At 42.5% G+C, this 27,951-nt stretch overlaps 2 protein-coding genes across 2 annotated transcripts; both read right to left on the reverse strand.

The window, feature by feature from the left end:
• Nucleotides 1-16,528: 16,528 nt before the first annotated feature.
• On the reverse strand, nucleotides 16,529-17,164 carry LOC136460567 (uncharacterized). Its single transcript, XM_066460219.1, has one exon. The coding sequence runs from the start codon at nucleotides 17,162-17,164 to the stop codon at nucleotides 16,529-16,531; it is 636 nt and encodes a 211-aa protein (XP_066316316.1).
• Nucleotides 17,165-21,215: 4,051 nt separating this feature from the next.
• LOC136460568 (serine carboxypeptidase-like 26) lies at nucleotides 21,216-27,639 on the reverse strand. Its single transcript, XM_066460220.1, has 10 exons — nucleotides 27,351-27,639; nucleotides 24,713-24,820; nucleotides 23,933-24,028; nucleotides 23,751-23,843; nucleotides 22,901-22,989; nucleotides 22,532-22,807; nucleotides 22,295-22,440; nucleotides 22,110-22,205; nucleotides 21,671-21,776; nucleotides 21,216-21,553 (listed from the first exon to the last, which is right to left on the reverse strand). Exons 1-10 carry the CDS (start codon nucleotides 27,637-27,639, stop codon nucleotides 21,404-21,406), a joined length of 1,449 nt encoding a protein of 482 aa, XP_066316317.1. The 3' UTR covers nucleotides 21,216-21,403.
• Between the last annotated feature and the right edge of the window lie 312 nt (nucleotides 27,640-27,951).

Raw genomic sequence — 27,951 nt, forward strand, 5'->3', positions numbered from 1 at the left:
TGTGTGCCGTGTCCACCGCCACTGAGGAAGACACGATACTAGCCGTCGCTAGATGGCTTGAGCTATTTATAGCAGAGGTGCCACTACTTGATGTTTGTCATTTAGGGACTAGGGTGCTTTCCAAATACTATGCATGTGAGCATAATCAGGGGCGGATCCAGAACGGGGCTGCGCCCCGGGCTGAGCTGCTGATTCGGTCTTCTTTTGTCTAATTAAGATCATAGTTTTTTAGGCTAAACACCACATATGTTACAGGGGCTACATGGACTCGCCCCGGGCTACAGCCCGAGCAGCCCGGGCCCTGGATCCGCCCCTGAGCATAATCGATGGAGCTCTCAAAAGGTGTTGACTAGTCAAATCATCCGGTTTATTATCCAAAAAAAAGTAAGATGCTTTACTTTCCTTTTAATTCATTTTTCCTAATAACTTTGATTAAGTCCAATTTCTCTATCATTTACTGACATCTAGCTTGCGATAAAAGATTATGACAAAAACTTTTAGTAAATGACAAAATATTACGATAAAACATTTAGTAAACGACAAAATTATCACATAAAGCTAAATCAATAAAAATCAAGTTATTAACCAGGCTAGTGTGGTTACTATCAAATCCAGAACCGTAGGTAACACTGAAAACCATTGCCACAGGTGCAATGCTAACCATGGGGATAGTAATTTTGATATAATTTAAATATATATTTTTTTTCAATTTTTCATTTTAGTTCATCTAAAAATTCTTGATGATGGCTACTCCATCCGTAGAAGTCAAATATTTTTAACTTTGACCCATTATATATAAAAAATATTAATATCCATAATACATAATTAGTATCATTAGATGAATCGCTAAATATTACTTTCATAATAAATTTATTTAGGGAAACAAATGTTGCTTATTTTTTTATAAAGCTAGTCAAAGTTGAGAGAATTTGACCAGCACGTAGCGCCATTCTTTTTGGAATGGAGGGAGCAGTGTATGTAAATAAATATTAACATACACATGTTTTAATGGGCATGACTATCAATCTAAGAAGAAGGAAATAGTACCCTAGCATTTATTGTTCATCTACCATTATCAAAAATTGAGAATGACCACGACAATAAAGTAGACTTGCACGAATATCCTAACATCTACAATGGGGTAATTGAAATCTACTTCAAAAAGAGCTCAAGATCATTCTAGATTCTTTACTCTGGCAAAACAAAATATCCAAATTTAAAGCAAACGTAGTATAGAATTAGAGAGATTACACCTTGAATTATAGCTACATCCTTTCCAAAATCAACTTTAAAATTAGAGGTTATATTGAGAAATAGAGTCAATATTTTTTTTCAAAACCCCAATTTCTCCAAATCTAAAGAAAATAAATACCTAAATCTAAATACAAGTGAGGATGATGTTACTAACCTTGGAGAGCTTGGATTAGAGTACTACATTGAATCCCCAAATTTTTCAAAAGTTTGGGTCCCTTCCAAGCCACAAGCACCCAAGAACAAAGCTCCTCTCCTTACATGAGCAAGGTTAGGGAGATAAATTATTATTTACAAGAGCATATCACTAGTGGTTTATAGCTAAAACCTCGTAATAATGCATCAACATTAATATTGGTTGTTGTCCAATATCGGGGTATGGTGTAGTGTTGCTTGACCCATCAAGACTAGTTGGCCACAATGGCTAGGGGAGGAGGTATCACTGCTGGTTTGAGCCTCCAATTGGTTTTGGTGGATTGCCATGAATAGTTGAGTTAGTTGTGTAGTTCAACAAATTGTGATGCACTATCACTACCGGTTTTGTCTCACCAATGGTGATGCCCTAGGAGTGATGTGTCATTCCATAGTTGTTTGGAGTAGAGAGCACTTATTTGCAACAGGGGGCTACTCTTGCTTAGGTACTCCATAAAGATAGTGGGGAGTGTAGAATCAAGGATACCTTTGCAAAAAAATATTGAGCATCTTTTAAACTCTCTTCACTATCTATATCTCAACTCTTATAATTTATATTGTGTAATACAGTTTCATAGAAATGGCGTGGTAGATTTAACAACTCTTTTTTGATAGATACCTCACTTTAGAACATAGACATAACGCGTTTTTGGAATACTAATGCATCGGATGATCCTAGGTGTTAATTGCCAGTACTAGAAGAAAAGGTGGCTCCAGAGAAGGTCCAGAAGAAATCCATGGTTATTAGACGATCCACTAGAGGGTGGGAAAATCATCCGATAATAAGTGAGAAATTCTAGTGGTTCTAGAGACATTCCATACAAGATCCAACCTTCCCAGATGATATGGTGTGTCCAAGAGAATAGAACTAGATAAATAGTTTAGCATTGGATTTTGCTTAGATTATTCTGTCATTGAACAATCGCTATTCACCGGTTTATGAGACCCTAACTTCGAGTGCTTAATTATACATCTGCAAACACCTAGATCAACTTGCGATGGCTTTCTTAGGATTGTTTTTAAGGGTTTCATTTTGTCACGAGTGACTCCCCAAATATCTAGATCAACTCCAATAGGGGAAATTAGTTCCATCAAGGTGAGAAAGCCTAGAGGTATCCATCCTTCTATCTCTAAATAACATCGGCTCTACAATGGTTAGGCCAAAGATTCAAATTGAGCCAACTAGCTCAGATACCACTTGTAGAGACCATGATGCCTAAGAGGGGGATGAATTAAACTTTCAAAATTTCTAAGATAAACTCTTTCCTCTAATTTCCACTTATCAAAACCAATGCAATAAAGTAATCTATCTACGTGCAACTGAGGTTTTGCTAAGTGTGAGTAACACCCTAAAATTTGCATGATTTTAAAATAGAAGAAAATGAATTAATTATGTATTTTTGTGAGCATTTAAATTTAGAAAAATAATAATTTTGTTAAAAATAAAATCGAATATAGGTTTATCTACATTTTTATGCATTTATGCTGCTGCATATTATTTTTGTATTGTGTGGTTTGAACTCAGATTTTAAATTAATTTGAATTTGCATTCAAAATTTGTCTGGAAATTAGTTTAGAAAATAAAAAAGAATTTTCTTCTTCCTCCTAGCTTCTGGCCTGCTGGCCTGCTTCTCCACGCCGGCCCAGTCTCGTCCGCGCGCCCCGTTTCTCCCGTAGCGGCCCAACCAGCTCGGCCCAGCACGCGGCCCAGTCGCATGCCGCGTCGCGCCCTCCTTTCCCCTTCTCTCTCGCTGACATCGCGGCCCCATGCCTTTTCTCTCGCTGGAAGCCTGGGCCCACATGTCAGCGTCGTCTTCCTCGCTCGTGTCTGAGCCAGACTCCACCGCGCTGCCGTGACTGCCTCTACTACGCCGCGCCTAGCATGAACCCCAAGCCAGCTCCGCCCATAAAATAGTAGCCCGAGCCCACACCGCCTTCCTATCCTGCCTTAGAGCAAGCCTTCGCCCTCGCCCAGAGCTCGCAGTCACCGCAACCCTAAGCTCCGCCGCCATCATTGGGTTTGAGCAGCCGCCGCGCGCCATCGTCGGTTCCCCGCTCTTGTTTTTTGTTTCGGTGAGTTTACCTTGATTTCCTCTCTCCCCGTGGCCTTGTTTCTCTCAGTCGTGGATCGTACGCCACAAACCAGCTCGTCGCCGGCCACTTCCCCCTCCCGAATCAATCCTGGTCGCCCGAGTTTAATCCAACGGCCGGTATCACCCGATACCCCTTCGTCGGTCGCTTTTGCAAAAAGGCCCTTATAACTATTTGGATCTCAACCCGCAGTCCCTATTTTTATTCTAAAGAGCCCCTGACTTTTCTTTAAATCATGCCCGCAGTCCTTATTTTGGTTTAAAACCAGATTTTAATTATTTTAAATCCGAAAATCAAGTTTCATCTATTTACAAGACTGCCACCATCTTCCGTAGGCCATAAAATCTCTGTTTTAACTCTGATTTGATCCGTTCAACTTGCGTTATGTTCATAATTCCATAATCTACATGTTAATAATACTATTAAGTATGTTTTCAACTTTTAAAATTCGAGGTTAGATTTAATCTATTATTTTACTAAAGGAAATCATGTTTAATTCATAACTTCTTCGTTTTAGCTCTGATTTTTATGATCTTCGCGTGTGTGTTCGTAGTGAGACGTAGATTCGTTTTATAAACTTTTCATCTTAATTTTATGCTGATTGGTGTACCGTTCTAATCTATAGCTTTTGTTTGCTATGCATGATTGTTTCTGGATGCTTGTATGTTGCTGTGATTATTGAATATAGATGGTGAGCAATTAGTGGAAGAACAAGAGTATTACTTTGACGAGCACGATCAGCAGGAGCATTTTGTTCAAGGCAAGTATAGCATGGGATTATCCTTATTTCCTATTCACTTTAATACATTTAATTCATGTTGCATGTGTCACCTTGATAGGGATTCCCTAGAATTAAACTTATACCTTGTCACCTATGGGATATGCATTGGGTAGCTTTGTTAGTACTCAATTAAACCATGATCTTATAACTTGACTAATGGTATATGCAATAAACTATAAAATATAACTTTATAGCAACATAGAACAAGGGGGCTAGAGCATTGGGCTATTTTATGGTGCTCTAGATTCCTCTCTCTAAAGACGTATCTGTAAGTGATCATCTGGGAGTTACAGTACAGCTGTGAGGGCTACATGGCTCTAGCTTTAGCTCAGTATGAGGATATTTTCTAGCTTGTTAGTGGTTATCATTATTGGTGTAAGAATAGCTTGACGAATCGGGTATAGTGCAGCCTCTATCCCTATGAGTATAGGTTGCGTGTCGATGTGCCATTGGGAAGGGGGGCTCTACATCTATTTACCAAGTGAATCTAATGGCTCTAACTTGTTAGACGAATCTTTGAAAGGCTTCGTAGTTAACCCTATCGATCTTCCTTGGTAGTGGGTTAAGAGGCTCGTGACCTCAGGCAAAAGAGTAAATCATGACTCACAGTGAAAGTGTACAACCTCTGTAGAGTGTAAAACTAATATATCAGCTGTGCTCACAGTCACAAGCGGCCTTAGAACATTTATGGAATAGATGATCACTAAGAATTATTGGTTTATGCTATTCATTATTCATGTTTACATTGTTCATGTGTTTTACTTTGGGAATGAAACAACTTGTTGCTACTCTTATGCTAAAATTATGATAACTAAAAGCCGAATGTTGTTAAACCTGTGTCAAGCCTTTTGAGCCTCACAAACCCCATGTTACACTTGTTGAGTACGACATGTACTTACGCTTGTTTATTTTCATTATTTAGATAAAAATCCTGGATGGATAACAGAAGGCTATGGTAATGACGACTTTCCTAAGGATTACTAGACTTATGGTCAACCAGTTGACGTCTATAGGATCTATAGGAAGATAAAGAAGGCCTAGAGGGAGGGTGAATAGGCCTATAAAAAATTTAACTCAAAACTCTGTTAGAACAGAGGGCGGCACTGCCGGCCTTACAGGGCGGCACTGCCGCTCTACGAAAAATAATATAACACAGTTGAGATTTAACAGATATAAACCTGACCCCACTAGTTGCTTAATCCTACAATATAAAGCCAAGATCCAGTTCAAAGACTAGATACCACAGAAACTTCACACAACAATGAATCGAGCAACTAAACCCTAGCAACAGCTAGCAATAAGATGAACTGCAAGTATAGTAAAGATGAAGCACGCGAGACACAAGATTTATCCCATGGTTTAGCTCACCACTAAGGTTTGCCTAAGTCCACGTTGTTGAGGAAGCCACAAAAGGCTTGAGCTTGCCACCAAGGCTTGCCTTACCCTCGTTCTCAAATCAAGAGAGTGAACTCTTGAAGTGAGGGGTGATTTCTTAGTTTTTGAATGAGGTTACAAACCTCCCAAGGCTGTCACACAAGTTGGCAAGCACAAGGGCGATGCCTAGCCGGCTAGGAGCAAGCTCCAAGAGTAACAAACCCTAGAATCGCTGGCCAAATGTGAACCAAATGCTCTTAGACTTTGGGAATCAGTGGACCTTCTCTCTAATCGAGTTTTGCTGCCTTTTCTCTCAAGTTTTGATGGTTGGAATCAAGGATTAGCTTGAGGAATGGAGGAGCAACAATGGAGGAGAGAGGTGAGCTTTAGTTCTGTCTGTTTTTGAGCTGAATGACTCAGTGGAGAAGATGACTGTTGTGGGCCAGGCCTGAAGGGTATAAATATCCTTTGAGCTCAACGATCAGTTAAGGGCAGCACTGCCGCTATTAACCGGGCGGCACTGCCGCCCTAGCCAAAACAGGTAATAGGATATCAAATTTGGCTGGCTGTTTTGACTAGGTGGGAGGATGTAGATCTGTGAATTTGAGCATCTGATTCAATAATTGACCAACTGTCCTAAAATCCCTCTCAATAGTACGGCTTTCCCTAAACTCAAATTCAACACATAAAAGAATTTAAACCTCCTTTGAGCTAGGTCTAGCCACCTTTTGTAATTAGGACACCTGCAACCTGTACATCATCCTCATTCTTTGATTTCCTGCTTGTCATCTCGATAAATCTTATTAGTCCTCTAATTTGGTGGTCATCAATACCAAAACCCACAATAGGGCTTGATTGCACTTATAATCTCCCCCTTTTTGGTAATTGATGACAACCCAATTAGAGCTTACAAATGATATAAAATATAAACTGAGATTTTTGAACCATGGGAGTAGGAGCCTCCCCCAAAATATGTGAATAAAGATTTGAATTCTCAAATTTGCATGAAAGACCATGATTCACAGTTTAGGTGTGATGGAAACCTCCCCCTACATCCATGCCTATTGTGGGGTGCTGAACAAAGTGTCATAGGAATGAACTTGATGCATATGACAGGTTTTATCAGTTCAAGCACATAAGATTTCGGCTGATACAACAAAGGGCGGCACTGCCGGCCCCATAGGGCGGCACTGCCGTCCTGACTATGTCAGTCAGGTAGCAATCAGATTTCTACAGCAGATCATATGGATATAAAACAATTTAAACACAGAATATGATAAGCTAAAACTATAACCATGAATACATGTCCATATCCGAAGCAAATAAAGTCACAAAGTAGCATAATTTCATAAAATAGAGTTTTGAGCGACTCTTAAACTCACAACCTAACAACTACTCTCATCGTATCTGAACATCAAGCGCAGCAGTGAAGAACATATGGCATCGAAAAACTGTTGACCCCTCTAATTTTCTCCCCCTTTGGCATCAAGTACCAAAAAGAGAAGAAATAGCAGAGAGATCACTCATCACTATCGGAGTCGACGCGGGCACGTCCGGCGACGTGGGTGTGTGAAGTGAAGCATGCTGAATGTCGTGGAGGTGCTGCCCCAGCTAATGTAGAAGGCCCTGGCTGATCCGTCGAAGGATGCGGTCTCCTAGAATATGTGCGAAGCAAAGCTGCCTGAACCTGTGGATCGGCCTCTGTAGGGTGAATCTCTGCACCAAGGTCCTGCTGACTTGGGGGCTCCTCAAAATGCTGTCCCTGTGGGTACCCATAGTACTAACTGAATGGTTCATATGAGTGTCCATGCTGCTGATCATCTGGCTATTCATCATGGTGCTCATCTGCCTGATCCTACTCCTCATCGGAAGAAGAAAGGCGAGGCAAGTTAGGAAACTGAGGTGGTGGCTACACTGGTGGAAGTGGTGGTAGCCCTGCCATCTCCCTAGCATGCCTCACTGCTTCTCTATTCTCCATTCTATCCTCATAAGCAGTCTGAGAAATATATGTACAATGAGCAAAGATTACCTTCATCCATGCACTCATCTTTCCCCACTTAGACTTCTTTTGTTCCCTAGCCCTGGACGGCTCAGGAATATCTCTGTGTTTAGCTCTAGAAGAGTGAAAGCCTACTGCTCCACTATCTCCAAGTCCTCTAGAACCAGTGTGCTGAGTAGCTGAGCCAAGTCCCCCTAAGCCACCATGTGTCTTTTTGATCTTATAAATAGTGTGCTCATAGTCCTTAGGGAACCACATGCCAGTCACTCTTTCAATCATAAACATGAGGTAAGGAGCATAGGGCAAAGATCTTCTCCCATCATCCATGGCATATGCTAGCTCAACCCAAATGAATCTTAGAACATTAAACTTTTCACTGCTGGGAAACCTAGACAACACATTAGTGATATAGCCATTCAAATCTGTTGCATTGTCTTTAGGGTTGAGAGTGATCCTAAAGAGATTGTTCATGATGTAATAGAAGCTCTTGAGCTTTGTTCTTGACCAATCAAGAACTGCAAGATTTTGATCCTCTCACATGAAGCTTACTTCCATTGGCTCAAAACAACGCTCATTATGTATCCTCTCATATCCCCTGTGGATGTGTCCAAAACCAAGAATACGACAAAAGGTGACAAAGTCAATGCGATAATTTCGCCCATCAGTCATCCAATGAAGCTCATCCACTTCCCTGTTCCAATAGTAAGTAGCATGAAACTGAGCAAGAATCTCCCTGTTCCAATAATACCTGAAACTCATGATGTCTGTCATCTCAAAGCGGTCACAGGTCTTGATTGTTGTAGCAAATTGATGATCATCTCTGCTCTCCAAGTCACCAAAGTCAATGTACTACATCTTGCTAATCTTGCCCTTTGACTTGGATAGAATGGCTGTAGAATAAAAATCAGATTGAAAAGCATTCCAAAATCTATAATCAATGCCATTTGATTTGTCAGAGGAGTAGGGATCAATCTCTCTGGCTTCACCAGTCTTCTTACAACTCATAGAATAATCAACAACTCTATGATCATCACTATTTTGGGGAGGGATGAGATCGAACCTATCAGTGTTATCTCTCATGTAGCTGCTATCAAACTCTAAAATGTATAGAGGAGAATCAGGCCACACTTGAATGGTTCTTCCCATCTTCTAAATATTTTCCTCTTCAGCAAGGTCTTCATCAAGATTTCTGTCTCTGGGGTTATAGCTCGCCTGTCCCCTGCCTCTCTTGACCTTTTGCTTAGTTGTCAACACCTTCCTTTTACCTTGGTCCATCTATGCAATATAAATAAGACTTGATAAGAAACTGTATAAGATAATGAGTTAGACAAAGCTGCAAGCAGGTTTTAACAAGAAAAAGAATTTTGAAGATGACACAGGAAGCAGTGCTGGATTTGGAATCAGCATGGTAGGGTGGCACTGCCGCCCCCTGAGGCTGGCACTGCCGCCCTCAGTTGCTTCACTATTTCATCTTCCAATAGTGTCTATTCATCATCACAATTTCAGAATCATAGTCTAAGCAAGGAATACATGAAACCCTAGCCATGAATTTGAAAGATTAAGTATAAAAATTTTAGAAACAATTTTTGATAAATGAATCCAATCCATTCTGAACTTCATCAGATTTATGAACTTGAGAATAGCAGTTTGAATCTGCTAGGGGTGCCATTAATGGTCCCAAGGGCGGCATTGCCGCTCTCCCCAAAATTGTCCAACCGGTGAAATCCAAAATCAACTCGATTCAACCATCAAAAACCTTTTTAAACCCTTCATACTCCCCCTAGAAACTGAAATCCATGACTAAAAGCTTCACATTGCATAGATCAAAAGGGGTTAGGGTTTCACGTTGCTTCCAAACCATTGGAGTGGAGGGAGAAGAGAAGAAATAGCTTGGCTAGGAGCCTCCTGCAGTGACCAGCGAAGAAGAGTCTCGGTCGGCTGTAGGAGCGGCACTGCTGGGGTGGCAGTCCGCAAAAAACAGCAGCGGCGCATGCTTGAGAGAGAGGAAGAGAGAAGCACGGGCGTCGGCATCGGCTGGGAGAAGAGAGAGTTGGGTCGAGGGCCAGAGAAGGAATAAGTAGAAGAAAACGGGCCCCGCGACCTAGCCAAAATGGACTGAAAATGGCCTAGTTTTCAAAGAGCGGCACTGCCGGCCAAGATGGGCGGCACTGTCGCCCTACCAATTTTGCACGGTTTACGCTGAAACTTTATGAACTCCTTCACCTCAGATATGGATATATATTCTCTAAATATCATGACCAGTAAGCAATCAACAATACAGACAATGGTCATGGCACTTAGTTGGCCTTTTGAAAAGGTTTTGAAACACAATATAATAACCTTTTAAATCATTTTCCTATGTTGCTAAGCAGTCAAATAGAGGTGTGCTATATTTCAAACCATGTTACGAGAATCAAGTATATTTAGCTCACTATGCAAAGCACAAAACCTTGACTCATTGAGAGGCTTAGTGAAGATATCGGCTAGTTGTTTTTCGGTGCTCACATGACAAATTTTGATATCTCCTTTGGTTTCGTGGTCTCTCAAGAAATGATGTCGGATGTCCATATGTTTGGTTCTTGAGTGGCTTACAGGATTGTTTGTTAGCTTTATGGCACTTTCATTGTCACACAAGAGTGGGATTTTGGTGAATTGACATCCGAAATCATGAAGGGTTTGCCTCATCCAAAGTAATTGAGCACAACATGCACCGGCGGCAACATACTCGGCCTCAGCGGTGGAAAGGGCTACACAATTTTGCTTCTTAGAACTCCAAGACACTAGGGATCGTCCAAGAAATTGACATGTCCCTGAAGTGCTTTTTCTATCTACCTTGCAACCGGCATAATCGGAATCCGAATAGCCAAGTAGATTGAACTTGGAACCCTTGGGATACCACAAGCCAAGGTTAGGAGTGTGTACTAAATATCTCAAGATTCTCTTAACAGCCACTAAATGGCACTCTTTCGGGTTAGCTTGAAATCTAGCACACATGCACACACTAAGCATTATGTCCGGCCTAGATGCACATAAGTAAAGTAAAGAGCCGATTATGGAATGATATACCTTGATGTCTATGGCTTTCCCTTCTTCATTTAGATCAAGATATCCATTAGTTGGCATGGGAGTTTTGATAGGCTTGGCATTCACCATGTCGAACTTGCTAAGCATATCATGGGTGTACTTGGTTTGGCTAATGAACGTCCCTTCCTTCATTTGCTTGATTTGAAATCCAAGAAAGAATTTCAGCTCACCCATCATGGACATCTCAAATCTCTTAGTCATAATCCTACTAAACTCATCACAATACACATGGTTAGTACTACCAAATATTATGTCATTGACATATATTTGGCATACAAATATATCATTTCCAACTTTATGTGTAAAGAGTGTAGGGTCGGCTTTGCCTATTTTAAAGCCTTGTTTGAGCAAGAATTCCTTAAGGCATTCATACCATGCTCTTGGTGCTTGTTTAAGCTCATAGAGCGTCTTTTGGAGTTTATAGACATGGTTGGGGAAATTAGGATCTTCAAACCCCGGTGGCTGCTCCACATACACCAACTCTTATATTGGGCCATTGAGGAATACACTCTTGACATCCATTTGGTACAGCTTGAAGTCATGATGGGCGGCAAAGGCTAGAAGCATTTGGATTGCTTCAAGTCTTGCCACCGATGCATATGTTTCTTCAAAGTCCAAGCCCTCTACTTGAGTGAAGCCTTGGGCCACCAATCTTGCCTTGTTCCTTGTCACCACACCATTTTCATCTTGCTTGTTGCAGAAGACCCATTTAGTACCAATGACATTTGTATTGGGCCTTTCAACCAATTTCCACACTTGATTTCTCTCAAAGTTGTTGAGCTCTTCTTGCATGGCCATGACCCAATCCGGATCTCCAAGTGCTTGTTCTACCTTGAGAGGTTCCAAAGAGGAAACAAATAAGTAATATTGACAAAAATTTGCTAAATGTGAACGAGTTGTTACCCCCTTTCGAATGCTCCCAAGAATGTTGTCAATGGGGTGATCTCGTTGTATAGTTTGATGTAGCCTTGGATGCTCAACACCTCCTTGTTCCTCTTCTAGACCTTCAACCTCTTCTTGTTCAAAGATAGGCTCCAGGTTGAGTCCTTGAGGTGGTGGAGTAGGAGTTGAAGAAACTGCTGCTGAGGTAGATGGGGCGGCACTGTTGCCCTCATAAGCGGCACTACCGCCCGGCTGATGTCCAGCAGGTGAGTGCTGCCCTCGTCGATGGAGTATGTCAACAGAAATTTGTGTAGCAACAGCCTGGGGATCCTCATCATCAGTGGCTTGATCTTCTTGTGGCCTAATGTCGCCTATAGCCATTTGCTTGATTGCCTCACATGGTGGATCCTCCTTCCCTGCAACACTTGAATCAACTTGCTCCACTTGAGAGCCATTAGATTCATCAAATGTCACATCTACTGTGACTTCAACTCTACCCATGGTTTTGTTGAAGACACGATAGGCATGCTCATTTGATCTATAACCAAGAAGAATGCCTTCATCAACTTTAGGTGCAAATTTAGAGGTTTTGGGTCTTTTGTTAAGTATAAAACACTTGCACCCAAACACTCTAAAGTATGACACCTTTGGTTTGTTACTGGTTAGAAGCTCATATGAAGTCTTCTTGAATTTCTTATGTAAGTAGAGGCGGTTGATTGCATGGCAAGCGGTGTTGACAGCATCACTCCAAACGAGATCTGACATCTTGTACTCATCTAGCATTGTTCTTGCCATATCAAGAAGTGTACGGTTCTTCCTCTCTACTACACCATTTTGTTGAGGGGTGTAAGGAGTTGAAAACTCATGCTTGATGCCCTCATCATCAAGAAATTCTTCAACTAGAGTGTTCTTAAATTCGGTCCTATTGTCACTTCTTATCTTCTTGATAGGAAGACCGAACTCCCTTTATGCCCTTCTCACAAATATCTTGACTTTCTCTTGCGCCTAGGACTTATCATAAACAAAGAACACACAAGTGAAATGGGAATAATCATCAACAATAACTAGACCATATTTGTTACCCCTGATGCTTATGTAGGTGACCGGTCCAAAGAGATCCATGTGAATCAACTCCAACGGTTGTATGGTAGTCATGATGCTCTTTGGTGGGTGAGGTACACCTACTTGCTTTCCAGCTTGGCAAGCGCTACAAATCCTGTCTTTCTCAAATTGAATATTGGTTAGTCTAAGGATGTGGTTGTCTTTTAGGATTTTGGCCAAGTTCCTCATCCCAACATGAGCTAGTCGGCGATGCCATAGCCAACCCATGCTAGATTTTACCACTAAATAGGTCTCAAGCTTAGCTTTCCCTTTGCTGAAATCAACTAGGTAAAGCTTGTTCTTGAGGCGACCCATAAAGACAATAGAGGAATCCTTCCTCTTAGAGACTTCTACACCTTTATCCGTGAAGAGACAATTGTAACCCATCTCACACAATTGAGAGACGGACAACAGATTGTACTTCAAGGAATCAACATGTAAGACATTTGTAATTGAATGATCAAGTGTAATAGCTACTTTACCAAGTCCAATCACACCCCCTTTTGAATTTTCACCAAATATGATATTCTCATCTGAATTTGTAGTTGGGGGGGTATGATGACAACATACTCCTTTCTTCAGTCATATGATTTGTACAGCCGCTGTCAAGCACCCAACTTGACCCACCGGAGGAGTATGCCTGCAACACAAGTTTAGTTCCTAGTCTTAGGTCCCCAAATATTCTTGGGGCCTTGTATGTTAGTCACAAGAACTTTAGGAACCCAAATAAAAGTATTATGATAAACATTTCAACAATTTCCAACAAACTTGGCAAACACCTCCCCCTTGCTGTTGTGCTGCAAAACAAAGTTAGAATCCAAACATTGAGGAGGTGTTTTTGTCTTTGGTTGATAAGCATATCTATTTTGAGTGACCCAGATAGATTTCTTTGGTTTCTGAACAACCTGCTCTGGAAGTGACACCTTCTTCTTGGGCTTGACATGAGCAGAGGAGTAGGAGGTGGTCTTCCTTTTTCTGTGGGGGGGGGGCGGCACTATCGCCCTTTACAGCGGCACTGCCGGCCATAGGCCACGATGCTACTCTGTGCTGGCCTTGTGCCACCTTCTGTGCAGACCTATCTGTACCTTCCTGTCCTTTGCTCACGAACTGAACGCACTCATATCCATTTATTACATTTCTTCCATTGGTTTTACCTCCATGAGTGTGCCCAAGCCCATCTTTGATGCGTGGATTCCTTCCATCTTTTTATTGTGGCCTCTTTGGTTTTTCACCTTTGCCACCAGCAGGTTTCTTATCTTCCATGCCCCTTTTTCCTAACATAGCATTGAGCCTAGCAATCTCCTTTTTCATGACCTCTAAGTTTGTAAGGTTAGTGGAATAAACATTTAAGTCAAGATTATAGCATTTTCCACATCCTTGGCTAGTGGAGGGAATATAAATGTCATTTGTGTTGGAGAGAAGTGGGGTGCTCTCGCATAGAAGGTTATATTGCGTCTCAAGTTTGTTGTGCTTTTCAACTAAGACACAATACTTGTCATTGAGTGCAATATTTGTCTTCTTTGTGAGAGCATGTTCTCTTTGTTCTTCGGCTAAGGCCTTGTTCAAAGAGTCCACCTCACTTCTCTCTAACTCAAGAGCTTCCTTGCAGCCAATATACATCTTTTCGGTTTCCTCAAGATAATCATCTCTATCGGCTAGCTCGGCTTTGACACTTTCTAGTTCCTCCATTAGATTCATAATGAAGAGCTTGGTTTTAGAATCTAACTTTTTAGTCAATTTAGCATATTTCTCAACATCACTAGTATCATCATCACTAGAATCACTAAGTTCACTACTAGAGATGTCACTAGGAGGTGGAGGAGATTTAGCTCTTTGCTTTACCTTCTCACCTTTTGCCATAAGACAAACGTGAGTGGAGCGGTGGTCATTATCATCGGACATGTTGTTGAAGAGCCTTGATGTAGAGGATGACTTTTGAATGGCCACAGTTGCAATCTTCATGATGGATACAGGCCCGATCTTCCGAGAGGTAGCCGGTAAGTTCGATTTGTGGAGATCTCGACGTTGGCGATCCGGCTTCAAATCAGACACGATTCGAACCCTGCAACCGTTACACCACCGCTCCGTTGGTTATCAACCAAGCACAACTTGATTGACCTCGCCAAGAAGGCTTTTCCTGCAAGCGAATCGAAGAGCACAAGCAAGAAGGTAAAACATGCAATCTAAAATTGCAAATATGAATGACGCGAATATCAATAGAGGGTTCAAGAACTCGGTTCCAAAGGACTAATCGACACAGTGGAGGAGATCAAGAACGGGGCCCTGGATCACTGTAAAAGGATTTGTCACCACAGTTACAATGAACGATTCAGTTTCTCGAGGGAAAACTAAACTCTAAACAAAACCCAATTGTGTAGCAGCGGCGGCGGCTGTGTTTATAGTCTAAGACTCGACCTAGGGTTGGGGATGGCTAGGGGTTGGGCGCCCACAACTTGGGCTTAAGGCCCGACACGATACATGGCCAAGTTGGCCCAAATAGGTGACGCAGCACCTTGCCGTGGTCACACAGAATGATCCACGGACCTTCTGGAGCTGGGACCAGATCCAAAACGACGGCATCGTCATTCCCCTTTCCAACGCATGCAAGAACGGCCCGTTTCGATGTCGTATGAGGAAGTTATGACCGAAACAGTAACGACGTGTCTGCTGAATCCGAGGACGACGTGGCAGCTGAGTTGGAAACGAATTGCAACTTGGGGAAGACCATGGCGTCGGTGTGTCCAGCGTGGCGATGTCCTCATCACTTCACATCCTCTTCACTTGACTCTTTAGTTGAGTCCCACTCATGCCCAATGTGTGCCTCTCCCATTTGCTTATATCTCTTTTTGTGTTCATGCTTGCCTTTATTGTTGTCCCTCTTGTATTTGTTTTCTTTGTTGTCATAGGGACACTTAGCAATAAAGTGCTCCGTGCTGCCACAATTGTAGCAAGTCCTCTTCTTCTTGTTGGGGAACCTTCTTTGCACTATTTTATACCCATTCTTTTTCAACCCCTTGTGATAGCTCTTCATGAACAAGGCCATGTCATCAATCTTCATATAATCAGCTCCATCATCTTCATCTTCACTTGAGGATGAACTTGGATCATCATTTTGTGGAGTTGACTTGATTTCCTTGGGTTGACTTGTTGATGCTTGCTTGCTGCCCTTTGCCTTGTTGGAGGTGCCTTGATTGCTTGATTTATTTGTCTTGAGAGCTACTTCCTTGATTTTCATGCCTTCTAGCTTGGCTTGCAACTCACCAAGTCTTCTCCTCTCATTTGCCTCTTCTCTTTGCATGTCAAATGTCAACAATCTTCCAAGCACATCATTAGGTGTGAAGTGCTCAAACTTCTTATCTCTAATCAAGGTAACTACGGTCTCATTTCTTGGTGAGTAAGCTTCCAACATAACCTTCACCACTTTGTGATCATCAAGCTCATCACATCCATAGCCTCTAATTTTGCCCACCGTGGTCATCAATCTATCAAACATCTCTTGTAGCCCCTCTCCATCAACAATCACGAACCTATTTAGCTTGGCCATCAACAAATCAATCTTTGCTTTCCTCACTTTATCTACACCTTCATGTGCTAGATGCAAAGTGTCCCAAATCTATTTTGCAACATTGACATTCATCACGGTTGTACTCATTTCCATCCAAGGCACTAAGAAGAATACCTGTGGCTTGGCCATTGAGATGGACAGCAGCTAGCTCTTCATTTGTTGGCGCTTTAGGATCTTCCGATGGCTGCAATCCATTCACCACAATCTCTCAAAGACCAGGGTGAAGACCTACAAGATAGGCACTCATCAAGTGCTTCCACTTGGCAAAGTTTGTCCCATCAAAATGAGGCAACTTTCCCGTGGGTACATTGACAAAGGACCTTTTATTATGGTTAGACAAATAAGAATAATTAAAGGATACGGCAGCATATTTGTTCTTGTTATTGTTGCTGCCCTTGTCCTTGCTATCCTTCTTTTTGTCCTTGCTCTTCACCTCCTTGCCATCTTTTGAAGCATGGTATGACACATCTTCATCTCCATCACCCGAGCTACTAGAGAGCTCACTAGATGATGCATCATACTCATTCTTCTCTTGCTCTTGAGCTCTTGCTGTTCTTCTCTTAGCTATTGCCTCTCTTGTGATTCTTCTAGCTTCTTTTCTCTTTTTCTTGTCTTTGAGCCGCTGCTCTTCTTTCTTCTTTTCTCTAGCTTCTCTTGTTGCAATCTTTGCCGCTTTTCTTTCTTTTCTTGCCTTTCTGCTTTCGGCATTGGTGGTCTTGGGTTCTTTGATGGTGGCATCACTTGCTGTGGACATGGATAGCTTGCTGCTGTTGCCGACATCCTCAACGTGCACACCACTTGCGTCCGCAACGCGAACGTTCTTCGAACCTTCTCCTTCTTCCATACTTCACGCGGTGAAGCGTATACGAAGCAACCTCGCTCTGATACCACTTGTAGGATCTACAGGAAGATAAAGAAGGCCTGGAGGGGGGTGAATAGGCCTATAAAAAATTCAACTAAAAACTCTGTTAGAACAGAGGGCGGCACTGCCGGTCTTACAGGGCGGCACTACTGCTTTACGAAAAATAATCTAACACAGTTAAGATTTAACAGATATAAACCTAACCCTACTAGTTGCTTAATCCTATAATATAAAGCCAAGATCTAGTTCGAAGACTGGATACCACAGAAACTTCACACAACAATGAATCGAACAACTAAACCCTAGCAACAGCTAGCAATAAGATGAACTACAAGTATAGTAAAGATGAAGCATTCGAGACACAAGATTTATCCTGTGGTTCAGCTCACCACTAAGGTTTACCTAAGCCCACATTGTTGAGGAAGCCACAAAAAGGCTTGAGCTTGCCACTAAGGCTTGCCTTACCCTCGTTCTCAAATCAAAAGAGTGAACTCTTGAAGTGAGGGGTGATTTCTTAGCTTTTGAATGAGGTTACAAACCTCCCAAGGCTGCCACACAAGTTGGCAAGCACAAGGGCGACGCCTAGCCGGCTAGGAGCAAGCTCCAAGAGTAACAAACCCTAGAACCACCGGCCAAACATGAACCAAATGCTCTTAGACTTTGAAATCAGTGGATTTTCTCTCCAATCGAGTTTTGCTGCCTTTTCTCTCAAGCTTTGATGGTTGTAATCAAGGATTAGCTTAAGGAATGGAGGAGCAACAATGGAGGAGAGATGTGAGTTTTGGTTTTGTCTATTTTCGAGCTGAATGACTCAGTGGAGAAGATGTCTATTGTGGGCCAGGCCTGAAGAGTATAAATACCCCCCGAGCCCAACGGTCAGTTAAGGGCGGCACTGTCGCTCTTAACCGGGCGGCACTGCCGCCCTAGCCAAAACAGGTAATAGAAAATCAAATTTGGCTGGCTGTTTTGACTAGGTGGGAGGATGTAGATCTGTGAATTTGAGCATCTGATTCAATAGTTGACCAATTGTCCTAAAATCCCTCTTAATAGTACGGCTTTCCCGAAACTCAAATTCAACACATAAAAGAATTTAAACCTCCTTTGAGCTAGGTCTGGCCACCTTTTGTAATTAGGACACCTACAACCTGTATATCATCCTCAATCTTGGATGCCCTGCTTGTCATCTCGATAAATCTTATTTGTCCTCTAATTTGGTGGTCATCAATACCAAAACCCACAATAGGGCTTGATTGCACTTACAACGTCCCTGTGATATGGAGCTTCCACAAGAGACTTTTCCTTATACTTTCGCTACACTTATGTGAAGACTGTCTTCTTATTCGTGATGTAATAAACACTTGTGATGATACTATTTATAATTTGTTAGCTTATGTGTGTGACTAATCTCTGGGCGCACATAAAATTTTGCATCCCATTTTATCCTTAAAATCGGGTGTGACAGTGTGTTACTATCTCTATTACAAAAGAGTTATGCAACCTAGGTTCCAATCCTATCAACTAACCTAACAAGCTAAACTATAATAGTAAGGCACATAAACTAAGTACACAATATAAATACGGAAACTTAATTGAGATAGGGATGCAAACTCCCGTCGACAACTCCAATATTTTTACCAAAATATTGAGAAGCTCACACTCCCCCTAGTCCTTGTTAAAGCCCTTCGCAAGGGCCAACTAAGGTTTTGCTAAGTGTGTTACTATCTCTATTACAAAAGAGTTATGCAACCTATGTTCTAATTCTATCAACTAACCTAGCAAGCTAAACTATAATAGTAAAGCACATAAACTAAGTACACAATATAAATGCGGAAACTTAATTGAGATAGGGATGCAAACTCCCGTTGACAACTCTGATATTTTTACTGAAATATCAAGAAGCTCACGCTTCCCCTAGTCCTTGTTAAAGTCCCTCGCAAGGGTCAAGCTCCCAGTTGACTAACTCCGTGGATAGCCCACGGGCCTTCCCTACATGCAAGTGGGTCTTTGAGATGGCCACACCCAGATTACTCACCGCTATCTTCACTACCGAGCTTCTAGTCGAAACACCGCAGGCCTCGTTCCCTCCAGTATACCGGTGGTGCCACACTACAACAGTTGGTGTGGTCTCGCAAGACTATAAGCCCCTTCAAGTACGATAATGGTGCGCGCAAGCACCGAGTGGTGAGAGGTGTGCAAACCTCATTAAACACTAAGCCTAAACCTAGAGCAAACGTATAAACGGTGGTCTAAGTAACCTAAGTACTTCGCAAAGCACCTATATTAATCACCGAGTAATTCCTTAAGCACTATTGATGGCAAAAGCACTAGGGTGGAGCCTCGACTCCCTTGATATGTTCCTCAACTCATGCATACCTCAAATGATCGGTTGGGGGTATATATAGCTTCAACATCCAAAACTAGCCTTTGCATTGCCAAAGCCTGCAGCTTCCTGCACACGCACTGTAGTGGTCCGGTGGTGGCACTGGAGGGTTCCAGGGCTGCCTGGTAAAACAACCATTGGATTTTGATCATTGCCGATCGTTGGAGGATGATCTCTCTGGTTCTTCTTCTGGTGAGGTCACCGGACAATTCCGGTGCGTTGATTTTGCCGCTATGCCGTGCTGCAAACTCTTTGGACCAAGGTCTGGTGGGCACTCCGGCGCCCATTACCGGAGAGTTCCGGTGAATTCTGCCAGCCTTGGTCACCGCTCAGGATGGCACCTTAAGCTCCAGTGCCTCGCAGTCCTGTGCACCGGAGATATCCGGTGCTGCTATTGCAACTGTCTCCCAAACCTTGCACGCTAGCTCTCCGGTGCCACTCCGTGGCTGACACCTTACATATCCAGTGCATGCAGTGAGCATGCATTCGGCTCTGTTTCTTCGTGTCCTCGTGTCCGAGCTTCTTCTATCTCGTGGCTTGGACTTGTAGCATCACTTGTAGGTCTTCTATAGTTGCTCCAACGTCTTGCTTTAGGTGTGTCTATGTTGCCTAAGTTCAAGTCCACTCTGCATTCATTTAAAATTTTCCTTATATACTACTCCCTCCGTTCCAAATTATAAGTCGCTTTGACTTTTTTATTTCATCCATTTTGCTACGCATCTAAACATATTATTATATCTAGATACATAGCAAAATGAATGTAGCTAAAAAGTCAAAGCAACTTATAATTTGGAACGGATGGAGTAGCTAGCAAACATCACTAGTCCAGATGGTCATGTTGTTCATGAAACACCAAAATCAACTACTCGCCCATGCCGTGTGGCATCTTCCTCACTGGCCTATATATATAAAATGATATGTGCGATCTCAAAGTGTCGGATACCAGCTTCGCTACGTTCGGGCCAACCCTCTCCTCCTTGTCGACCACCCTCGCCAAGGTCCTCCCACCCGATTCTCAAGTGCCCCTCGCCACATGCACACGCTCTCTACTGTCATCGTCAAGACCCACATCCTGATCACCATGAAACTGAAGATGGCCAACTTGTGCGCGCAATTCGTCCGCTCCATGTGCATGAAGTTCGTGATTCCCGACCACATCGACAGTACATCGGCTTGTCCAACCGAGATCATCTAGCTACATACAAACATGTGTGTGCGCGGCTAGCTATACGGTAGTAGTGTTGCCGACGACATCCTCAATTTCACCATGGAACTATATCGAGATGAACCTTTTCCAGGACAACAAGGAACCTTGCGCCATCTTCTAGCACCACGAGTTCCACTGGCTCTTGTGCAAGGAGATTTCTCTGTCAACGTACTGCCAGTGCATGAAGGTCCAGTCTTTGCATCCGTGACTCTCCGGTTTCGACAGGTATTAGAGATATGTAAATGTATTGTGCACATATCTTGTAACACAAGTTGTTTGGGCCTATATACGGAAGCCACCCAAACCCAAGGGGTATGTGGTGTTTTTAATGTCTCCTCACAAAGGATCCATATTCCACGGTCCTGATTAAAAGTTACAAAAGCATAAACCAAACCTAATAATGTTTTTATCTTATATAAGGCATGAAGGTCTGAGAAGCTGTTAATCAACATCAGCAGGATGTTCACTAACAACTAACACACTGGACTCTCAAAGTTTTAGTAGCTTCGAGATCTCTTAAAGCTACAAGCATGTAGCCTTTCTGATTCAGCAATTTCAGCCCGCAAATATACCAATGATCCTATACTCTGCATGACCTGTTATGTCGGTCGCAGCATAAATTATTCTGCAGCCATCAGTTGTTTTCCGTTGGCAGTTTTCTGTCTGAAAGGAAGGAACTGATTAAGACAAGCGCCTCTGCAGGCTTGTCTTGAGGCACATCGTGGCCGCCTCCTCTGACAGTCAACAGTGTCAATCCTTCATACTCAACAAACCTTCCAGCAACCTGCATTGTGTTCAACATCAAACGAACATTGCACATAAGCTGAATTTTCATTTTTCATTTTGTAAACACTTTATAGTGGATTAAGGAAATTGTATGGCATGCTGTATGGTAGCGAACCTGATTGTTCAGGTACCATGGTTGCCACTGTGACTTGACAGGAAGGCCAAGCGCTTCTACCCAGTACCGTGACCCAATAACTGGAACTCTGCCATCCATATCTCCACTGTAACAGAAGAAAGAAAAAAAATATAAGTGCTAAATAACAGGTAACCATAATTAGTTGAAAGAAATGGATCAGCATCAGAAATCAAGCGAAACATAAGAACAGGTCCTGAAAGCATTTCTTGCAGTTAAGGAATTCAGTAAGTCAACTGAAGGTATTTAAGGGCAGACCGAGTTATTACAAGAAACTAAATTTGCTTAAAACATAATAGGAACATTGTAAATATAGAAGCAATGGAAATCATATAGATCTACTCCTCTTTCCAATTTCTTGTGTAACTGTTGATCCGTTGCTTTGATTCAGAAGTAAACAAGTAAACTGCAGGAGCCGAACCTGTAGACCCAAACTCTTATTCCAGTCTTGACAAGCTTTGAGTAAATAGGACGAACAGTAAATATGGTGTCATAATAGTTGTCAAAAACTGAGTCGCTGCAACAATGTTATGAAAATAAGTTATGTCTGGTATCCAATTACTACTAGGGATGGATAACAAGGAAGCTCATGCGCATATATACCACCTGCAGATACTCCATCTTCTATCCTTGATCCATCCACTGACATTCGCGTGAAGTGATTTCTGTACATAAATTCTGTTAAAGTAATCTTCAATGTGGGTTGAGTAACATGGATCATACCCTGAGAACATCCTCAATCTTTTGAACTTCTGATGGAAAAAACATATCCAGTTATCTTCATTTTCATTCTATTGTAATATTTCTACAGTACAAGCAGAAGTTACTGAAATGTGCAATTACCTTGGCTGTCTTTTCTACGGTATTTTTAGAACTGGATGAAAGTGCTGACTCATCAGTATTGCACTTGGGTGCGTATACGTTGTAGATATCAATCTTATCATATTGAGTGTATACAAGGCTCATTGCATGAGCGCATTCCCCAGTAAGGAAGATAGTCCTGAAGGTGCAAACGCTTTTTACGTGCTTGTAAAGTTGATCTGATATCACCGAGTGGCTCCACGCAAACTCAAGTAGCCCTTTGTAGTCATAGTAAGCATCAGTCTCTGCATTGCCAACCTATTAAAGATAGATCCATATACTCCTCGAGTTACAAATTAATTCCGGATTCTGAAATTCAAAAACTAAAATAAGATGGTTTTTGGTACTTACAATAAATCCTTTCAGATTGATACGCTGATTTGCTTCAAGATGCTTGTTGCGCTCATACACCATCTCAGCAAGCTGCGGAACGTAATGACCTGTCGCATTAGACTTCATCAGAATCCGAACAAATTAAAGATTGTGTCACATGTGTTTTAAACATTGACTGGTTGTCTCTTGCCGCATATATAGATCCTCATGTGTTTGTTGTGTCAGACTGAGGCCAGTAGGATAACAACCATACTTAAATTTTGATACCTTTCCACTCTAAATTTTGTTGGATCAGCCATTTTTCTACTCTAACTCTCAATATCAGTGTTCCTTTTTTTTTTAGAAAGGAGCCTAGCTAGCTCAACTGGTTGGGTTGGGACTTGAATTTGAGTGCTGACTTTTTTCTTACAAATCATCCACTTTCTCTTAGGTAGGTTAGGTCTCATTTTCGTTTATGTTTTTTTTTTTTGCAATAACAACCAAAAGGACCTGTTCAATCTACAAAGCCTTGACGCATTTTTTAACAGAACAATTCCCGTCGAGTTGCTTCAGGACCTAACAAAAGGCAGCAGTAGTGGCGTGGTATCCTTGTGACGTCATGGACCAAAGACTATACAGAATAGGAACGCGTGTAACCTTTTTTGACTAGAGAATAGTGTAAAGTGGAAACATAGGAACGAATTATTCCTGTTCTTCGTTCAAAAAAAATTATTCCTGTTCTTCGTTCAAAAAAAAATTATTCCTGTTCTGCGTGCTAACTTTACTAATCATTAAAGAAAGACGAAAGGCAGTGCCCTTTCATTGTGGGCTTATTCAACCTTGCAATGTGTTTGTTGTGAGAAAGGGAGCTGTCTGCCCACTGAATTACCTGCATAGCTCTCTCCTGAGATGTAGAAGTCATGGCTCTTGTACTGAGGAAACCTTCTGAACCAATTCACTAAGAAGGAGTAGGAGTCCTCGGCTGGATTGTTCATAAATTTTCGGTTATTAGGAACCAATTCAATCTTGACTTTCAGTTCAGTAGAAGAATCATGAGAGGAAGTTCAGTACCAACAAAGCCATCGTCTATGTTGTCTTGGTCAGAGGTGGTATTTGAGTATGAGAAGCCAACTCCAACAGGAGACTCCAAGAACAACAAATTTGCCTCTGATCAAATTTAGACCATGGAAAACAAAATTGAGTTAAAGGAAATTTTTGAAACTATACTGAGCATCACCTTATTTTTACATCAAACATAAATCAAAGGACAAAAGTGAACATCAACATGTTCCATGTACGCTAGATTTCTTGAGGGGCTTCGGGCATAAAAAAACTGATGAGTTATGATCTACTGATACATGGTAACATGGACAAATTCTTTTTTTTTCTTTCTGAAAACAGAACAGTTTTGGCCTCTACAACCGCACACAGCCAAGTTTTACAAAATTATTTAGATAAACCGCTGATCAAATAAATAGAGAAACATGAACCTTAGGAAAATCATAAAATCAGATACATCGAAAGAGGAAAGATATAGAACCTAAATAGGTGAAGTTTTGGTTCTCAAAAAGTAAAATCATCAAACTTTGTTTTTTGTTTTGAGGCAACAACGGAGGGTGGACAGCACCCACTGAGCTTGATTAAGACCCGCAGAGAGGCCTAATTTTAAAAATGAGTAACGAAAAAAAACGTGACAGCGCACAGGATTGCGAGAGAGGGGGCCTAGGTTACATCATCAACTAGACAAGTGGAGAGGGATCGACATGCCACGTGTCGCGGCGAGCCCAGAACCTGGCAGCGTTACCAAACTGTGACTAGTAGAAATTCAGAGCAGGAAAGAGAGCAGCAAACCTCTGGTCCATGCAAATTTGTTGAACTCCAAGCCGGTCCCGTTGCCATTGACCAAGAGAGGCCCCAGTTCTGAAGCTGCTCCATAACCTACAGACGAGCAACCAGGGCCTGATAGAGGATGCAAATTGAGTTCGCTGTCAGTGTAAGGTAGGAAAAGATCAAATTAGAGAAAATAAATTATATATAGGCAAATTCATTTTATCGTCGACCGTACATAGTAGACAATAGTTAATGGTTGTTCGTGCCTGCCAGTACCGTGCAGGAATGAAGTAATTAATCAAAGAAGAATCGCTCAATGCTAGGTACTCCTCTCCGCATAAGAAAGAATACAGTTCTAGCAAAAATTTTACTAGTTATGGATAAAAAATATTAATATTTGTAAACTAAATGTACTTTTGATAATAAATTGTTTTGGAGCCATAAATGTTTATCATTCACTAAAAACAACCACTTTAACTGGCATAGTTGTATTTTTTTAACAAAGGGAGTAAGTGCTTAACATCACTTTTCACTACCGGAAACAACAGATTTGTCGAGTGCATTCTATCGGGCACTCGGCAAACAAGCTCTTTGCCGAGTGCCGCAAAAAATACACTCGGCAAAATAATGGCACTCGGCAAATAAACTCTTTGCCGAGTGCTGAAAAAAAAACACTCGGCAAACTAGGAAAAAACACTCGACAAAACAGAGACACTCGGCAATAAACCGCCACGTGGACATCCGTCAGTTAGTGTGCCGGCCGTTAGGAGTTTGCCGAGTGTTTTTTGGTACTTGACAAATAAATAAGTTTTTTTTTCTCTTCTGACCTTGAAACTTTTTCTACTCTCCACATACAACATGTGGTACAATATGTTAAGATTTGGTATATTTCTACTCTCCACATACAACATGTGGTACTCCATGTTAAGATCTGTTTGCTATATTTAATTAATTTATTGCATTTCAAGGAATTTTTGGTATAAGTCAAATTTGAACAGCAAGTGATTCAAATAATAGAATAAAATGAGTAGAAAAATGATATTCATGTTATTGAGTCCAGTGTGAGGCCTTACCCGGCAAATGAAAAGAAATTTCGAACATCTTATTCAAGAAACACGACCACGAACGTGTGGCCGAATGGTCTTTAAATTCTTAAAAAAAAAGCAAACAAAGTCTGAAAATCATGAGATTTGTCAAGATCTCATTATGTCATACATGGAGGCTGTGGTAAAAAAATTGAGAAGGTTTTGCACAATTTTTCACGTACGATGCTTACAAACCGAAGCATCTCCGAAGAAGAATCGTAGTGTTGAGAAGGATTCGGTAAGATTTGAAGTCAAAGTGACGGTCGAATTGGGGTTTGACTTCAAAACTTTTTGTATAGGCAATAGAGAACATAGATTGTTACATGTGAAATTTTGGTAAATTTTTTGATCCGTTTTGATAATTTTAATTTATTAAGTGCAATTATAGAATTTTAATTGATATAAATTAAATTTGAGCTGTAACTGCATAAAATAATGGAATAGTATTCTTAGAAAAATCAAATATGTATTGTTGAGTGAATTTGACAAGGTATTTTCAAAGTACATCGGAACAAATTTAGAAAACATACGTTATGGAAAAGAAGGAGAAGGAAAATAGAAAAAAAAATAGGTTTGCCGAGTGCCCCTTATCTGGCACTCAGCAAATCTGCGGTTTGCCGAGTGTCAGACCTGGGACACTCGGCAAACCCCCTAACCACATTAGCGATCCGTGTCTCCAAAATGGAGCTCTCCCATTGGCCCAAACTCCTCGCCCTAGATCCGTCCCCTCTTATCCCTTCCCTCTCCCCCCTCTCTCTCCTTATCCATTCCGGCGGCCGTGGCGGGTGGGCGCGCGCGGGTCGGCCGGGGCATGCGAGCGACGGCGCGGGGCGGCGCGGCACTCCGGCGACCGTGGCGGGCGGTGGGCGGCGCGGCACTCCGGCGGCCAGGGCGGGCGAGGCGGCGCGGCACTCCGGCGGCCGTGGCGGTGCGGGGCGGCGCGGGTCGGCCGGGGCACGCAGGCGACAAGCGGGGCGGGGCGGCACTTCGGCGGCCGTGGCGGGCGGGGCAGCGCGGGCGGCGTGGCACTCCGGCGGCCGTGGTGGGCGGGGCGGCGCGGGTCGGCCGAGGCACGCGGGCGCCGGGCTTTTTTTATTTTCATAAAAATATCTGTCGAGTGTTAGGGCCTGGACACTCGGCAAAGACAGGCATATTTGCTGACTGTCAAAGCCGGGGCACTCGGCAAACAAGGTCATGTTTACCGAGTACCGAGGCCGTTAGACACTCGGCAAACACGCCGTGACCGTCTCCGGGCCGTCACGTTACTTTTTTTTTGCCGAGTGTTAGTTTCAGCACTCGACAACGTCTTTGCCGAGTGCCCCATAAAAAATACTCGGCAAATAAACTTTTGTTGTCACTGTGTACGCCGAGTGCCGTTTGCCGAGTGTAACACTCGGCAAAGCCCTTGCCGAGTGTTTTTTAGGTTTCGCCGTGTACCGTGGACACACGGCAAACTTGGGCATTCCGGTAGTGTTTTGAGCACTCGTGAAGTATATAAGAAATGACCATGAATAAATAAATAGGAGTATTTTTTGTATGAATAAATGAAGCAAGCAAGTGGTCGAGTCGAGTACCTCCATTGAGCCAGAGCAGGAGAGGCTTGTGCGCCGGCGACGTCTGAGCCTCAAAGAACCAGTAGAAGAGCGCCCTCCCGTTGTGCTCGTTCACGGTGACGTACCCGGCGAACTGCGACACCGGAGGGCTCCTCGGCTGCCCGGGGAGAAACGCCACCCGGTCGCCCTCTTGCTCGTCTCTAGTGGCGACTGCGAGCGCCGCCGGCAGCACTGACACTGAGAGAGCAACTAGGATGATGGTGAAGAGAGGACGCTGCAGGCGTAGGATCACTCGAGAGGAGGCGGCCATGGAGTTACGCTTTGGACGTCAGGGGGGTTGGTGCAGAGCTCTGCGTGTGGACAGCGTGCACACTACTACTACTACAACATCCACACACAAACAAGCACCGTGGGAAGGTTTGCGCCATTTATAGCAATGTGCCCTTCGGGTTGGTTTGTCATTAGGGTGCTTTTCATTTTCAAATAATGCTTGTTAGCGAATTTTTTTGGTCTTTGTGTGCTCTCAAAAGGAGTTGACTGTTTGACTGGTCAGCTGTTTGCTTTATATTACTCCGTACTTCAGTTGTGCTCCGTGACGGTGTGTTGTGAGCCACACGTGTCG

Source organism: Miscanthus floridulus, chromosome 6, assembly GCF_019320115.1.
Source record: "Miscanthus floridulus cultivar M001 chromosome 6, ASM1932011v1, whole genome shotgun sequence".
Classification (NCBI taxonomy): Eukaryota; Viridiplantae; Streptophyta; class Magnoliopsida; order Poales; family Poaceae; genus Miscanthus; species Miscanthus floridulus.

What these genes read in the sequence shown, in the direction of transcription:
- LOC136460568 (XM_066460220.1), bottom strand. Translation starts at nt 27,639, where the DNA reads ATGGCCGCCTCCTCTCGAGTGATCCTACGCCTGCAGCGTCCTCTCTTC. An exon ending in CAAATTTGCATGGACCAGAG is followed by an intron (nt 24,029 to 24,712) that starts GTTTGCTGCTCT and finishes AAATTTGATCAG; the next exon opens with AGGCAAATTTGTTGTTCTTG. An exon ending in CTCAGGAGAGAGCTATGCAG is followed by an intron (nt 22,990 to 23,750) that starts GTAATTCAGTGG and finishes CTAATGCGACAG; the next exon opens with GTCATTACGTTCCGCAGCTT.
- LOC136460567 (XM_066460219.1), bottom strand. Translation starts at nt 17,164, where the DNA reads ATGGAAGAAGGAGAAGGTTCGAAGAACGTTCGCGTTGCGGACGCAAGT.